This window comes from Brachyistius frenatus, unplaced genomic scaffold (genome assembly GCF_029030835.1).
Source record: "Brachyistius frenatus isolate BFR_SWC_R1_liver_20210118 unplaced genomic scaffold, ASM2903083v1 Contig_406, whole genome shotgun sequence".
NCBI lineage: Eukaryota > Metazoa > Chordata > Actinopteri > Embiotocidae > Brachyistius > Brachyistius frenatus.
The window spans coordinates 20,100-37,998 of record NW_027211005.1 but is presented as its reverse complement, the minus strand read 5'-3'; the positions used below and the strand labels follow the sequence as shown (position 1 = coordinate 37,998).

At 40.8% G+C, this 17,899-nt stretch overlaps 1 protein-coding gene across 2 annotated transcripts in view; it reads right to left on the bottom strand.

The window, feature by feature from the left end:
• The window catches only part of LOC138636778 (ephrin type-B receptor 1), a 41,677-nt gene that overhangs the window by 9,663 nt on the left and 14,115 nt on the right, over window positions 1–17,899 (bottom strand). The window contains exons 5-8 of one of the 2 annotated variants that reach the window (XM_069725005.1): window positions 13,798–13,986; window positions 12,415–12,662; window positions 10,864–11,079; window positions 369–518 (exon numbers count right to left, since the gene is read on the bottom strand). In XM_069725005.1, the coding sequence (XP_069581106.1) occupies window positions 369–518; window positions 10,864–11,079; window positions 12,415–12,662; window positions 13,798–13,986 (803 nt within the window). The remainder of the gene's footprint in view (window positions 1–368; window positions 519–10,863; window positions 11,080–12,414; window positions 12,663–13,797; window positions 13,987–17,899) is intronic. The other variant, XM_069725006.1, reaches the window with a different exon arrangement.

Here is a 17,899-nt window from a genome sequence, read left to right as displayed (position 1 = left end):
AGGCTGTTTATTCAGATTCAAAGTTATTTTCTTTTTATATGCCATGGAAGTTGATAAAATGATGAAGCCCAATTTAAATGTTCCTTTTTTTATGATGTTTTCCTAAAATTCTCATGAAATGGGCACTTAAACCTCCTAGAAAACTGCTACTTCTTAAAAAAGGTGTATCTTCAGTTTTGGTTCATGGTGAATTAGTGCTTAACACACTTATTTACTAACGCCTGCCTGTCCTATCATACAAAACTGCCTTTCTCTCCATATGTGACACCCTGCAGATCACCCAATGTCTAATGTCCTGCCCCAATATCCTTTTTCAAAAGAAAATAATGCTATGACTATACAGCCTCTTAATAGTTAAAAGCACTTACATCCTGGTTGGACATGTCCCAGTAAGGCCTCTCTCCAAAAGACATCACCTCCCACATGACGATGCCGTAACTCCACACGTCACTGGCCGAGGTGAACTTTCTGTAAGCAATGGCCTCTGGTGCTGTCCACCTTACTGGGATCTTCCCACCCTGAAGAAAAAAAGAAAGGAACAAAGGGGCAGACGGTGAAACGAGAGTCATTTTTAGTTTCAGAACATTACCCTAAACACCAGAGCACTTGTCTCGACTTTCCTACTCCATCCCTCTAACTCTTTATCCCCTCATTTGCCTAGTGTATCAATCGACCAGCAGCCAAAACATGCACAGATTCTGCATCTGTCTCAGGAGCTGCTCTCAACAGTCATCGAACAACATTACATTTAGTGTGTCCTCTCCCACACCCCTGTTTGAATAGAGGAAGACAGGCCTGGGCTTCGGCTCGTACGTCGCGCGTGTCTGCCTGTAATTGGGCTACCCGGGCCTCTGGCATGCCACGCGTCCTGTTGATTGAAATTGACAGGCGGTTGTTCAAAATTACACACACACACACACACACACACACACACACACACACACACACACACACACACACACACACACACACACACACACACACACACACACACACACACACACACACACATATATACAGACACAGCTGGGAACACATGCACATACAGAGATGAGTGTGTGCACGCACAGACACACATAAACACTCCCACATCCCCCACATCCCCCCCCCCCCAAATAACACCCGTTATATCTGAGTTGAGCTTGATAATGCCAATTAGCTGAACCTGAGCATTTGCAGATAAGCTGCTGTTGGAAACAAACCCGAGAGAAACCTACACAAACCACCCTGTTCCTGCTTGCTTTCTGAGAACGCGAGAGGGGAAGAGGAGTCAGAGGGAGAGGGGGAAAGGGGTAGAAAAATAGAGAAACAAGTGATGACTGAGGAGAATGAGAAACAGCATTTTTTTTTTGGGAGTGTTTCCATTCTGTGGGCTCACTGTATGTTTGAGAATAAGACAAGAATAACCATAAACAGGTTTATACATCTATGCACAACTGTGTATTATTATCAGGCATTGTAGGTCTGTGTTGTGTGGCAATGCAGAGGTGGAGAGGCTGACCTCATTAATGAGCCCCTCTTTATGGTTTGACATTGGATATGCTGCCGACCCTGAGCAGAGTTTTAACATCTGACCCTGAATGGGGATCACAACACCCTGCAGGATGCAGAGGCAACACTCACATCACAGTGGAGAGAACGACATGAAGCACTGAAGGAATTAGGCATTGGTGCAGTGTGATGTTGTGTGAGTGTGTGACAGACAGAGAACATGAGAGAGAAAGAAAGAATACAGAGAGGAAGAGATCAATAGTTGAATAAAGTCTATATAAGCCCCACTGACTTTAGTGTTTTTCTCATATATCACACTAGTTCATATCTGAATTGTTTCATCTACACTGAGACCCTAGGACACTTTCTCTTGCCCTTTCTTCTGTCTGAGGGCAACAGAACTACGCAGACAAGCCAGATATCTACCCTCCAACAATATAAAATGACCAATCCTCCTCTTCGTCATCAGTCACATTGTCAGGGGCAATGCTTCATTTCACTTGTTTTGTTTGGATGACCATACGTGAGATGAAAAATGAAGAAATAAAAGCAGAATAATAATAATACAAAAAAAAAACAGCTGCTCCAAGCAAAACGCTGTCCATTACACCCTCTCTTTGTCATTACTTGCTCGCTCCCATCCTCACTTTGTACTTCTGGTCTCATGCCCCAGGACCCTGTTGGGATATGAGCTAAATGTCGCTGGAATGGCCTGAGCAAAGACACAGGCTTTACAAGAAGCTCCCTGTGCGCCTCCAATGAGACAGACTTTAGTAATAACATTTCTAAGGCAAGTGAGTCAGAGGCAGCTACGCAAACCTTTAGTAATTACTGCTGTGGGCCAGTGATAGCTCTGCCAAAATCCTGCTTTAATAACATGAAGAGCTGAACAGCTCATGCATACAGGGAACGAGGCAAAAACATAATAAAAAGTCTTGACTTTTTCAGTCGAAAAAGCATTAATGCCATGGGGAATGATTTGAGGGGTAGCAGAAGTGATGATGGGAATTAAAACAGACCTAATGTCAACACAAAAGCGCAAGTGCTTTGTGAAGCCTTGAAGCACGGGGAGAGGACTTTGAATATGCTATATTGTACTGGCTACTGAAAAAGGAACAAACTGTTTTCTGTTTGGCGTGAAGTGAAATATTGCCTCTAAAGTAGAATTCACACACTCCTATGATCTCAGACAGAGGACTCCAAGTGTGTGTAGACGAGCCAGACCGCACGGACACTACAGCCGCAGAACTTCGAAGCCTGAGAGGAGTGATTTCTAATGATATCTAGTGATACCTCACAAAACTCAGTCTGTGATAAATAAAGTGTGTGACATACAGTGTCCGATTTCCCAGCGAAACTGGGTGGGTCTATTTTCTGGTTGATAAGTTTTGGCACTAGGAAGAAAAAGCGAGGGGCCCCTGAAGGTGCAACAACTTACCATATACTGTGTGTTTTATATTCACTAAACTTCATCAGAAAAATACATCAGAAAATTTGGGTTGTTTTCCTTTTAGCCCCTTGCCACATGACGCATGCTCGCGGACGACACATCCAACCATGTTTTCACACAAAATTCCCATCCAGAACAGCTGGAGCCGACACGGGAGTGTGCCGTCACCCTTATGTCACTGGAGCAAGATCACACTACGCGAATTGTTTCACCTGGTTGTGACCGCCTGTGACAGCTAATGATACGTCTGAAGCGCGACTGGAAAGATGTGCTGTGACTGTCAGGTCAAGAGGTATCATGGCGAGACAAGTGTGTTCCTATGACAGCCAGAGCTGAATGATGAAGGATAATAAACATTTGGTGGTCAGGTAATGTGAGCATTTACTGGTGTCTGTTATGGTCCCTTGGCTTGGTAATGTGTGTGTGCACAGATGCCGAAAAACATTGCTCGGATATGAAACACCTGTCATGTCTTTGCAATAGCTTGAGCTATGAATCCACCAATGTGCCAGATAACTTCTTGTAGACTGTCACCGACATGCTGATGCAGAGTGAAGTAAAATCTTGGACATGTATACCTGTCACAGTACAATGAACAGTTGTCACTAACATGCAGCAATGTCCCAGATAAGCTAGCAGTAATTGAAAAAGAAAAGTCCAGCGTTTTGTTTTTTCTCTGCTTTTTCACTTCACAGAAGCTATTTTAGAGATTCCAAATAAACTTTCTCCTTCATCTGGAAGACAAATATGTAGATCTCCCTCTCTTTGTGTTTTTTCTCCTCTTCTCTTTGCCTTTACTCCTCCAACTTCAGTAATCCATTTCCAAACAATGCACACTCAAATGGACTTGAGCACATTTACTTAGGCTGGGCAGAGTGCTCCATCAACATCGTTTTAATGAAATCCTGAGAGCAACGATCTGCCCTGGATGTCTGCCGAAACAGAGTGAGAAGGAGAGTAAAGGAGATGGAGAGAGAGGCAGAGAGGAAGAGTGACACAGAAAGATGGGGTGAAAAATAGAACAAACAAAAAAAAAGTGGGTTGGTGGCGGAGATGTTGGTTCCTCAGACATGCATGGGAATGTCTGGTGGGGAGAAGGACACAGATCTTTCACCATATGTACAGGGAAGTATTGCAAAAGTTGAGAAAAGCATTTGTCAGTGTTTTATTTTGCATTCCAAAGATCCCAAACAGACATTTTGATATTTGGCAGAGAAAGTCTTTGTTTTTATATTTTATTAACAAATGCATTCTAAAAATGTCTCTATATTGCATGGCACATTAAAAGAGGGGAATGAAAAAATATCATCTACCCAGAAAAACCCTCTTTGATTGCTCTACTTCTGAAAAAAGAAATCATGACAAAGATTAAAACAAAAAACGTATCCCTCATATTGCCAGAAACCTTCTGTCTGAACCACTCTGATCCCATTTCAAAAATAATTGCTGCGATAAAGAGAAATCCACTCAGGTTACATTAACCTACCACTCAGTAGAACAAGAGTGAAGATGCTGCACTATTTTAGTGTATGTTTAGTGTATGTTTAATCATATATATCATATCATATGATTTAAAACAGAGAAATTAAATTAGTCTAAAATGTCATATATTTATAGAAAACCCAAGATAGTGAATTTGTAAATTCACATGTAACACATGTTTCTTTAAAAATGATATAAATTAGCTGTTCAGAGCTGTCTTACTGTTTTAACACTTATTGCCAGATTTAATTCTCAGTTCATCTTTAACTCATTGATTATAGTGACGATACCGTTAGCGCAATAACCTAGCTAGCTAAAAGGGATGGCAGTTGCTTTGTTGGCAATAGTTAGGGATATCAAAAGGTTGCAAGCAAAATGAGAAGTTTCCACTGAGTTATGTCAGTCTAAAATCAAGGATCTATTTCCTTAAAAAAAATACTAAGAATTTTCTTTGCAAGGATGCAAAACTTTATAAGTATTAACACTTCCTAAAGGGGGTGAGGCTTAGCAAGTGCTCAATGTTTAACTCAAGAGGGGTAAAGTTGACTAGTGCTTCTCCAGAGCAAAGATTATTGTACGACTGATAGGTCAATACTTAATTAGAATAGAGATAATAGTTATCTGTGTTGTGTTGAGCCGTAAGGTGCAGCAGAAACCTGTGCAGTTTATTTGAACACTATAGAACAAACAAAACAAAACCAGTTTGCCTTGGTAAATATATTTAGTGCGTGTCAACCCCAGGTGAGAATAATGAACCATCCAGTAAAAATATATTGTTGATATTAATATAATTTAATCACTGTTATAGTACACATGCAGTATTTCACTTCTATAGCTATGTATAGCATTTGGCAAACATTAATTTCAACAGCTTGTACAGATTGCAAAATCAAAGCGCTCATCTCCACTTCAATGCCTTATACTGTATACATACACATGCCATGCAGAATGCAGACCTTATCATGACATTCATTGGCTTATTTTTAATCAGTCTAATGTAGCTTCTCTGGCAAAGGATGCAAGATTATTTTTGTTGCCTTCATGGCTGTAAACCACCAACGCTACACAGTGGTGAGGGTGATTTAGCAACCTTACCATGGAGATTTGTTTTGACATCTTGGAGACAGTATCTTTGTCTCTCTTAATTGCATTTGCATGTCATAGAAGTAGCCCATTGTACCATTTAAACTTCTCTCAGAAAAGTCTGACTCACTCCCACCTATGGTAATTTTATGAGTTACTTTTTCATAACTTTAAATGTTTTGTTCAGCGCACAACTGAGTTCAGTTCAGCTTCACTGTGTTTCCCAGAGCCTGCTACAGTATGTCTTTTTACTTGAATAATTGTCCCCACCCGCATTACTTTATTCTGTTTTGTTTGAAATTGAAACTACCTCAAGAAATCCTCACCAACAGACCTCAACATTTGAAGCATCTACTGGCACCATCAAATGAACCCGAGCAAGTATCCTATCTGATTAGCACCAATCCTAATAATATTAGAACATTACCTTGGTCTCATAGTTTCTAAAAAAAAAAAAGAAGGCAATTACATCACAGTCTTATCAAAATGGAGCAAACCCTTTAATGCTACTGGGAAGGTAGTTGTGAAGGCCCGGTTAATTAGAACGATATGAAAAACCTAGTGGTTATGTCACTGCTTTTATTTTGAAGATTTAGCCCACCAAAAGCTTTGTTTAAGTTACTGCTGTGGTTAACCAACAAATAAAATCTGTGCTTTTATGGAGACACAGGCTCACCAACATCAAGGTATCTCTTTCATGGATTTAGTGAGCAGGATTTACTACATTGTGAATCCTGTTTGGATGCAAATGCAGTCAAACAGCCACAGATGGCGAATCAATGCCCACCTTCTACTGACTGCAGCAAACATGACAAAAGTTATAAATCATGTCGAGTGCTTTGGATGGTGGCTCCCGATGTGACGCACGGACCACGTATGGATCATGTTTCTTATACCTCTTATATACTCAGATTTATTTCAATTTGGATGCTTTGTGTTCCTACATTTACCTCAAGGGTGAGAACATTAAATTCTATGATCTGAATGAAATTATCTTGGAAATATCTTAATTAGTCCTAAATACCAAATCAAGAGATGAAAAACTGAGTAAAGTGGAAAGTTGAGGATTTTGTTACGTGTGACTGGTTCAGTTCTTGGCATAACACTCAGGTGGGAAGTCAGTAGGGGATCATGCTTGGTCACTGCACTGGTGACTCATACTTGTCGGGGTGGAAAGGTAGGGGATCTGTGCAGGAGAGTGTGAACCTCGCTACATGCTATTCCAGAGACACATGAAATAAGTACCTGGCATCTCGACGTGCAGGATACAGTAGAAGCTAAAGGAGGGAGTTGGCAATGAAAAGGTACTGTGGGAACGACAAATCAGAGAGAAAAAAGGGAGAAAAATGTGCGTGCAAAATGTGATGCATGAGAAAAGAGTCTAGGAGAAAGTGCCTTTGTTTTCTTTTGGCCCCGTCCATATGGACATGTTCCCATTTCACTGCTTGTTTACACTGAGGCTCTGTCCCCTTACCTCCTAGTGCATAAATATTTCACGACAAGTTGAAAAGACAGGCCAAAAAAGTGCACGGGAGCCACTGAGAGTGGCAAAGGATGCAAATAGAAAACAGACAAATGACAGAAACAGCAACGCTGTCCACAAAGTGTGAGCACTGGAGCGAAGCTGAGAGAATGTCACTCAGGTCACAGGGATTTGACGGATGAGCTTTGTTACTGGCTCTGTGTAACCTCGCCTTTCAACCTCTCTCAGCCTCAATGACACAAGCAAACACACTCACACAAACACACTCAGAAAAAATACCTAGGGGACATGCATGTGTATGCCCAGGAACACAGCACAAACTCACACCTCTAACCACATACTTGCCCACTTAGCCACAACATGCAGCACATATCTCGTGACAATCAAGGCAATGGCAGCCTTTCCACATCGTCAGCTGGGGCAACTGCAGAAACTCCTGACCCATGCCTGCCCTCCTCACTGTTGCCCTGGGGGCATGAACTCTCAATAAAAAAGGGTAACACCCCTTGTCCAAGCTGTTATAGGCTTGACACGCTATACTTGCACACCAGATTTAGGAAACATACTGTATCCACACAAACACACAGACACACACAAACTCCCTCTCAACCACTTGCTCTCTTATCTTTGCCACAAACTGTATTAAACCAATGCCTGTGACCATGCACAAATCTCAGACTTTCACTTACCCATGAACATAAGGCACAGAGCAGAACATACGAGCCATCACCACCACACACCGTCATGAATCACATCTAACCTGAGAGGGCCATGTTTCCCTAGAAAAACCCTCAAAATGACATAGGTAGACGGATAGAAAAATGAAAGAGAAAAATCGATGCATGGATTGATGACTCTGATTGATGGATTGGTGAATAAAGAGAGTAATGTGAAATCTTTCCTCTGCTCTTTTATCAGGAAAGCAGGGTCACTCACATCTCACCAGGCCTATGGGTTGATTTTTAACCAAGTATATGTAATCAAGCAGGGAAGCAAATGCAAATGGGAGAAAGCCACTGGCGCAATGAAACACACACAGTCTTTAAATTAATTAACACACATCACCTTAGCAAGACCAGTGCAGTTCAAGTATTGTCCTGTGAGCCTAATTAATCACGACTTTGGTGAGCAGCCAACAGAGAGGGAGGACAGCCTCCTTCTGTTTGAATCTCCACAACATTGCTCCAGAGTGAACTCACATCCAGGGTTATAACAATTACCAGCACGTCCTCCCAACCATACATCCAGCATCACACCGCAGGGACTGTCATTGGTGTGCCTAGAATTGCAGGCAAAAATTAGAAAAGCAGTGGAGGGAAAGAGGTGATTAATTTGCTCGAGGAGGAGGTCGGTGGCGATGTAAATCACCTCCTGTCAGTGCAATTTAATTTCCCTGATTCCTTGGGCCTTGTCTGCAATGCCAGCCTTGCTCACTGATTGGTTAGAATCAGGTCATAGCCAAAGAGGTCGTGGAGTGAAGGGCATGAACCAGGCATAGCTTAATTACAAAATAGGACCCTGTAGGACATGTGGAGGACCTATGGACCCCAACTTCCCCCCAATGCATGTCACATGTATGTTGTGTGCATGTTCTTCAGAACACAGGGTATGTCAGATCCGAAGGACAGTGACATGAAAGTCTGTGGCAATATCAGCTTTGTCTTTATGAATTGCCTGCAGACTGTTAAGTGATTACATTTACTTTAATTTAAAAACAGAACTGGCATATTGATGGCATAAGCCTCTCAGTATGTGGTGAGATCTGAATAAAACTGCTCTCTTGATTTGACAACAAAAATAGTCATGGAACTGACGCCTGCGTATGATAATAAGACAGCACTCATGAAAGCGAAGCACTGCCAAAGCTTTGATGTGCTTGTTTTCAAATCTGTATCAGTAAAAAAAACACGCCATCGAAAAACCTGTGTGTGTTACCATCAAAACGGCTCCCCGGGTTCAGACTTCAAAACTCACCAGCTCTGTGGACTCTCCAGATAACGCCCTCGAGGAGACTTTGGAGAGTTTGCATTAAACAACATCAAAATACCCAACCACAATCTATAATCCCATCCCCACCTTTTACACCCTGTTTTATTAGCAAGCTCAGCGGCGCAGACAACATAGGTGCTGCTCCTCTTTGTTGCTAAATAATACCTATTCAGCAAGGTTTAGCCACAGGGGTCAAGCATACAAAGCAAGCTATTCCTGGGGAGCAATTAGCTCTCAGTCACACCAATGCAAGGTTATATCTCCTCTGGCTTTGTGACACTGCTACTGTTCACACCTGGACAACCACCTCCTGCCAATCGGTAGTTTCTCTTGGGCTTGCACTGTTTATTGTGCCGGTGTGTTTATGATATAGAAAAATATTTCTAAAATAAAGAGGTTTCTGCCACAGCTCAGTCACAGAGGGAGAAATGACATTGTAAAATACATTGTCTTGTTGTTTTGTTTCTTCACCTATGTTTAGATGAAAACAAATTATTTTGAGAACTTTCCTTTCATACATGGGTAGCACTGACTCATGGGCTATTTGACTGCCTGCTTTTGATCTCAAGTTTTTGCATGTGTCGAAATACCTCTGAAGCTAGTCCGAAAATAAGCTCCTTTTTATAGCGTAATATATTCAGATTAAATTCATATTTATTCATAATATATACTCTGCTACCACAAAGCTGTACATTCACATTGTATACAATTAATCATTTTCAGGAAGAAAAACCCCAAAGCAGTTTTATAAAACAAAGGAAAATCCCTTTTCCCAGGTAACACTGTTAGCAAGGGGAGTGCTGGGCCATTGGAGACTGTCAACCCAAAATAAGAAGTGGATAGGTAAAATACAGGACATGGCTCAGTGAAATGAAAATAGCGTATAATATACTTCTTTTTTTTTTTTTTTTTTAATATAAGCTGATTGTACATAGGGATACAAATAAATAAATCTGCCTTTAGGTTCAATAAAATAGGACTATGCTCTTTATCTTGTGTGGGCCAATTTGACCCACAAAGGACCTTACAGTTTACAAAAGGAAGGCAGCAACACATGATGCCCAAATGGGAGAAAAAAAAAAAAAAAAATAATAATAATTTGCACCAAGGTCTTAAAGCAGAGTCAGTGAGGTGATACTGGACACACGTACATAGGCACACGTGACATACACAGACACACATGCATGTACACAACATTGCATATATGTGCACACAAACACTCAAATAAACACTCACACACAACCTTGGGCACGACGGGAGTCCTAATGACCTCCGGCGTGCGTTTACGAGGGCGTACAAGTGTGTTTTGAATTAGGACAAGGAGAGGCTGAAGATGAACTAACGATGGCTGCTAATAATTACAGATCTGTAGTGTGGAGGAGTTAATGAGGAACCAAAGCCTCCCATGATGCCCCAGTAATAATGAATGAGGAGTGCGAGAGAGGAGGGGTGGGAGATGTCAGTCGGAGAGGCTGCAATGCCCTTTGGTTTCGCTGCACTCTGGGCATGCCAACGAGAGAGAGGGAGCCTTCCCAGAGGAGGCTTGTCTCCACACTAATGAAGATGTGACAGACCTCCGGTCCGTGACTTGCAGAGTATAGGAAAGAGGGAGAAGGAGGATGAAGAAGAAGAGAGAATGACAGCTCATGAAATGAAACGCACTGAAAAGGTAAAAGTTTTCTAAGACCTTCAAAAAGAATGAGACAGTGTCGGTGTTGAGTGGTATGGCGATTGTTTTGAGGAGGTTTTTCGATTTCTGTACATGTCAGAAAAAAAAAAGAAGTTCGGACACTTTAAATGACATGCGGTCAAAGTGTATTTGAGTAAAAGTGATTACTAATGGCACTCGAGCAAAATAGAAAAGATGAGTATTACAAGTACTCACCAGAGAGCTAGTGTAGCTGGGATCAGAGGTGTCATCCTGTAGGTAGCGTGACAGGCCAAAGTCGGATACTTTGCACACCAAGTTGCTGTTGACGAGAATATTTCGTGCAGCCAAGTCACGATGGACGTAATTCATTTCTGAGAGGTATTTCATTCCTGCTGAGATCCCACGCATCATTCCCACCAACTGGATCACAGTAAACTGACCGTCATTTTGCTGTGGGACAGAGTGGAAAACAAATGAAAATGGTTGGTTATTTAGATATAATATCTTTGCCACGATTAGCATAAATGAGCATAGCTGGAGGATGGAGAGATTTCAGTAAATGCTTGCATAACCGCATTTAATGGTAATGAACTAATTATGTTGGTTCTTCACTGAATCAAAGACACTGTTGACTAAAAATGTCTGACTTGGTATATTCCAGACTGCTATTCTTTGAACCTGATTTTCTTGGTGGACATATCAGTGCAAAATGAACTACATGTTTGGACTGTTCTGTGATGTATTTTACCAAAATTATGTTGTCTTCACAAATGCATTCGTCCTTAATGCTGATCAGTCGGACTCTGCTCTTCTCCTTTAGAATTAGAAAACCTTTGCGGTATATAATTATAACCCCAACCAAAGGGTACACGCATGTAGCAGACAATGAGACAAGACATGGTGTCCACTCACTTATTTTGAGACAGATTTTTTTTTTTTGTCCATTCCTTCATTTGTTTTGAATTGTTTATTGGTTGCCCTTTGTCGTTAGAAAATCAACAAGCTGAGCTCCTCTCTTGCTTTTATCTTTCTCTTAATGTCCAGGGGAAGTGTCTACTTGTAATAGATAAGCAAAAATGGATTACTGAAGCCAATCATACGCATTGTAGGTGTTAGAGCATTGTTCCATTCGGGCAGGCAGGCATCCATCTCTTTAACATCCAGGCATGGTGCCCTTACCCCTGTGTGAATGCTCTGAAGAGCAAGCTTTGAACCCCAGAAACACAGTAACAAATAAGAGGGTAAGAGAGATCGATGGAAACACAAGTCGGATGTGGCGGTTAGCAAAGCCAACTTCAAAGAGTCCATTTAAACCCACCCTAGATCAAAGTGGAATAGAACACCAATCCATGAGATTGAGGGAGGGAAAAAAAAGCGAGCTGAATATTGATTAAGCTGTATGTCCCCTCAATCCTGACTACAAAAGGAGGAGTGAAGAGTCCATTAATAGCTCCAGGCATTAATAGAGGAATTGAAGGCTGATAAAGCTAGATAGTGTGGACATTTTCAAATTAAGAATGATTGAAATCATGTTCATTGTCATGAAACATATTCTCTGTTGGCACTGGATAGATTAAGACGGCTCATTTCAATTTGAATTAGGATTTGGATTTTTAGCATGAATGCCTTTTCTGGGATTGTTTAACAATGTACCTCCAATTAGCTTCTCATTCCCATAATGCTAAGTTTCCATTCAACTCCCATTTAGGACTTTGGATCACCCCATATAACTATTTGTCTGGCATTGTGCATCCATATTTTCACAAAAAAAAAAAAATCACTCACCCTGAGGAAGGAGTCAAGGGCACCGTTCTCCATAAACTCTGTGACAATCATGACCGGACGGCTCTTTGTGACTACACCCTCCAGACGGATGATGTTTGGGTGGTCAAACTGGCCCATGATTGACGCCTCAGACAGGAAGTCCCTCCTTTGCTTTTCCACATAGCCGGCTTTCAGGGTCTTGATGGCTACATAGATCTCCCTCTTACCAGGCAGCTTCAAACGGCCCTTGTAAACTTCCCCAAATTCACCTGGAAAGAAACAGAAGCGAAACACGATCAAACTACAGCTTAGTAGAGTTGATGAGAACAAAACATCTTAATTTATAAAGTTGTGTGGTATCTCATGTCTGTCAGCAGAATTACCTAAGTTGCTATTATACTGTAGATTTTGATTTAGTCTGAACAAGTATGCTCAGTGTTGTCTAAGACTCTTCTTGTTTGTTCAAGACATTCTTAACAGTGTGGTTCCTCTGACTCACAGGAGTCATCTATCCTAAAAGACTGCCAAGTTTCTTCATATCCCCCAATCAAAGAATAACAGGCAAGCACAATCTGGTAAATATCTGGAACCCATTTGATTAATTATCACCACCTTGGTGTCCTGCAGAGACACCACACAGTGAAATCAACAAAAACGGAAATCTTTAATTAGTTAGTCACCCTGCATCCTTACCCCTATCCTATCTCTGTCACTTCCTCACACCTAGCTTGCTGGGTAGGCCAGTGTTTAGGAGCTATTCCAGGCTCAGCCGCATTACCAAGGTTATTTTAGCCTCTGTTTGATCAAATACATATGGTATCAGCATGCCTTCAAGACTGTAAAAAAAAATATGTGTCTGGTCCCAAGGAAAAGGGCATGTTCAAGACACTTGCACTAAGCTGAAGTCTCCAGTTGCTCCAAATTTAGTACAAAGCAATCAGCACCCAATTACCTTCTTATCATTTTTAATAGACATTTTAACAAGATGCAAGAGATCATTCTGAAACAAAGACAGAAAACAAAAGTGTCTGTACCTGGTTTACATGTAAACAAAAAGGGATGATGCATGTTTGAACATGTTCAACACCAATATTATACAAAAACAGAGAAGCACAGGGAATAAGCTGAAAGGCTTGAGTTATTTCTAATGCCGTTAACTCCCTGGGTATCTGGCCTATATACCGCTAGTGCACTTGACATAGGCCCTTGACATGTTCCCATCTGATGTGGCTGCCAAAATGGCTGGGCTTTTTGACCTTGAACAGATTTAGGCTAAGCTTTTTTGCATACAGACGTATACATACAACACACAGAAATGCAAGAAAACATTGCAATGCACAGTCACCTTGCACATAAAAGTGCACACAAAAACACAGATTTTTACTTAACATGTATTCACCATACCTGCACCAATGACCTCTTCTATTTTGACAGTGGAGACATCAATCTCCTTGGCAAATTCTCGAACAGCTTCATTGGGGTCCTCGTAGGTGAAGGGGTCAATGTAGATCTTCATTCCCGGGGAGCCTGAGAAGTGGGTCGGGCAGCCCAGTGGGGAGGGGCAGTTAGACATGTCGGCTCGCAAAGAGAGTTCTAGAACAACCAAAGTGCTCAATGAGCTTTGCAGAAGAAGAAACTGTTGTTTTTGCTTTGGGTAATGTCTTGAGTCAATGGTTGATGGATGCAATTGCCCTTCAAATTGTAGCTTAAATCACAGCGTGACACAGTATTACTTACTATCGCTACAAGCTCTTAAGAGTGGGAAATGATGATAACTCTATGGTTCTCATCAGAGGCAAGCCAGACCACTACAATATGTAACTGAAAAATAAGGCATTTTGTATGCATTACATAGTATAGATTACAGAAATAGCTTAGAAAGCAATAGAGTTTGAAACAAACAACACAATTGTGATTTGATGATTCAGTACATAGAAGGGGGCAACAGACCAGAAAAAAAACATACACTTCGAGAAAAGGGGTGTAGGGACAGATGAGAGTATATAGAAATAGTAAATGTAGACATTTTTTTTTACTCCTTTATCCCTTACCCTAGCAATATCTGCTCTTTGATAGTGGTAGAACCAATTTCCCTGCAGCCTCTGCCTGTAGGAGCTCATAAAGAGATAAAACTTCCATGCTATCAACTTGCTCTTTATGCCATTCAGCAATAGGTGAGCTCGGTTCACAGACTGGAAATGTCTGCGAATGAGGACAGATTTTCTGTGTCGAAGGACTGGATGGGGGAAAAACACTTGTAAACAAATTCAATATGCTGCCACACGATGGACAGCAAGCACCCAGATGTCAAATCGTCATTTCTACGGCGACACCGAAGGGCAGCCCTCTCTCTCTGAGCTGTTTAGTGAAAACCTTGGCAGCCATGATTGGAATAAACCCATCTCTATCAAGTCAATTTGTGCCTAGTCATTTGCATAAGCCACAAAGAAGGAGGGAGGGGTCTCAAGAGACAGAAGGAAGATAGGGTCTAGCCCCGGGATCAAGGTGTCTCACCTTGCTCTTGACTAGAAGCTGATTCTAGTTACCACACTAATTGCTTTGAACCCTGTCTGTGTGAGTGTAATTGCTCATTAGAAATTCCATACAGACTGGATTCAAGTTAATCCATCGGAGGGTTTACAGCTTTACATTCCATAAAGTCGGTCTATTTACAAGTGTTGCCAAGCTGCTCACTCAGCAGCACCACTGGGAAGGACTCAAAATCTCTGTGGGGAGCATAAACAGCAACAAGCATGTAGGAACACATTCACTCAAAATCTCAAGTTCACATACCTCCAAATAAACGTACACCCATTACTTTTTAATTCACAGTCCAGAGCCCACTTTCATGTATAATTTAAAATGCAAACAGTTTATCTCTCTCCTTCCCTCCGGTACAGCCCTGGTTAACTGGACTCATCTTTTTTTATGGCCACAGGATAAAAAATAGATTCCCACTTTAATATTTCATAGGCCCTTCATCTGAGTGTATGAAGCAAATTTATCCAACCATCAGTTGTATTTTTAGCCTACGTATAAAACAACAACTCTGCCAGGAGAGAATGCATGTCTTCCTACAATGGCTCAGGGGCATAGACATACCATAACACATACCATTATGGGTATGCCCTTATGTAACAGATAGACACAAAATGCTTAAATAGGAACATGGACAAATTCATTAATTAATTAACTGGGATTATAAACCATAATAACACAATTGCTCAACCAATTAAGAGTATTTAGTTGACCGGTATTATAAGTTACAGTTTACTCCACTGCACTTAACCATGTTATTTTCACCGGGGTCCTACATTTACCCTGCTATTAGTCTACCCTGCTCATTTACTGAATGGCCTTAATGTATCCACAAATCAACCCCACAGCAGTAATGCTTACATTAATCTATTACTGGCAATGGGTACAATCAAATTACTGGTCTTACTGCACAGAATTTATATATTGCCTAAAGGCAAATAGCAATGTCAGTCAATGAAACAGCTGCTCCATAAATGCTCATCTTTTCTAGTCAAACGGACTGTTTCATACATTAGCCTTTCACCAAAGAAACATAATTTCTTCTAGTTCCTTTTGCCTGACAATGTTTGTCATTTAGAAATTTTGGTAAATAGTAATTATATAGTTTATGTGATTAAGCACTTTGAGAAATTAACATAAACAATTGCAGGACACTACACTATATCCCTAATTCTGAATTCCTTTCCATTTCATGTCGGTCCAAGATGCACACTAATCTATTCTGTGGTGCTGAATATAATGAGTTGAGTTTCCTTCCTAAACACAAACTAATTATCCATCGTTTGATGTCAGAAAATCATTTGTCAAACACACACTGGGACTTATTAGTATGGAAATCACAGTAGGGATCTAAATATTGTATTCTAACAGTAACACTGGCAAAGACAGTGAAATGTTTGTGTGTGTTTATAAGACCTGTGGTGCCTTCTGCAACTGTGAGTAATGACAGGTTTGACCTATTTATTATTTATTTTATATATATATTAGAATATTTAGGATAATGAAGGGCAATTGCAAATGTCACAACAATCTACAGATGTTTTCCATTTTTACTTTAGAATTTGCATGTATGAATGCAGTACTCAGTGGCAAGAAAATAAAACCTGAAATATAAACATATTTGGCATCTAACCATAACTACTACAGCTCTGTTAAATGGGTTTTTAATCCCATTCTCATTGAGTGTGAGCACCAGATGCTGAAGCAAAAACAACATCTGCAGCTACAAGGCAAAACAAACAGGGTTCGAACATTACTGATTTAAAACGTGTTGGTAGTCATACACAGAGAAACATTAGAGCATAAAGGAAACACAAGTAATTAGAAATATCTGGTACAATAATGAACTAATGTGGAATAGTTGTTGGTGTGAGGAAAAGGTTAGGGGGGAATAAATGCACTGGGAAAATTGTAAATGCACATATACCCTGAGGTGTGTGTGATACACTGGATTTGGAAAGTATTCAGACCCCTTTACTTTTCACAATTAATACTCGTGTGGGTTTTATTCGTAACAAATTTGTTTTGCCCATTCATTTTCACTCAATAACTCTAATTAATGTCAATGAGAACAAATATTTTCAAAGAAATTGGTGCAATTTGTTTTAAATTTAAAAAACTTAAATCATTTTTTTACAAAATTAGTCAGACTCCTTTGTTGTGGCACTCCAAACTGTGGTCAGGTGCATCATGTTTTAATCATCCTTAAGATTTATCTAGTACTTGTTTGGAGTCCACCTGTGGTAAACTGAATGGATTAGACATAGTTTGGAAAGGCACACATCTGTGTTTGTAGGGTCCCAATTCACACTGAATGTCAGGACAAGAGCCAATACATTAAGTCCAAGAAACCCTCTATAGACCTGCACGATAAAATTGTTGAGGCATAGATCAGGGCAAGAATTTGTAAAATTCTGAGTGCTCCCATAGCACCACAGTGGCCTTAATAATTGAGATGGGTAAGAAGTTTGGAACCACCAGGGCTCCTGGCTGTCTGTCCAAACTGAGTAACTGAGTGCGAAGGGCTTTAGTCAGAGAGGTGACCAACAACCCAACGGCCATTCAGACAGACCTTCAGAAATCCCTTGGAGAGATGGGAAAACCTGTAGGGAGGATGACCAATCCTTAGCATCGCTTCGTCAATTAGGCCTTTATGGTCGAGCAGCTGGACAGAAACCACTGTAAGCAAAATGCACATGACCACTCATTGGAGTTTGCCAAACAGCATTTAAAGGACTTTAAAAGTACAAAGAATAATATTCTACAGTCTGACAAATGCAAGAGCTAATTGGGCAGAACTCCAAGCACTATGTTTGGTGAACACCAAGCCCTGCTCATCATCTAGCTCATACCATTTCCATGGTGAACCATGGTGGTGGTAGCATCATGCTTTTGAGGGTGCTTCTTAGTCGCAACATTTTAAGGGAAGGAAGAATGCAATGAAATATAGAGAGGTCATTGAAGAAAC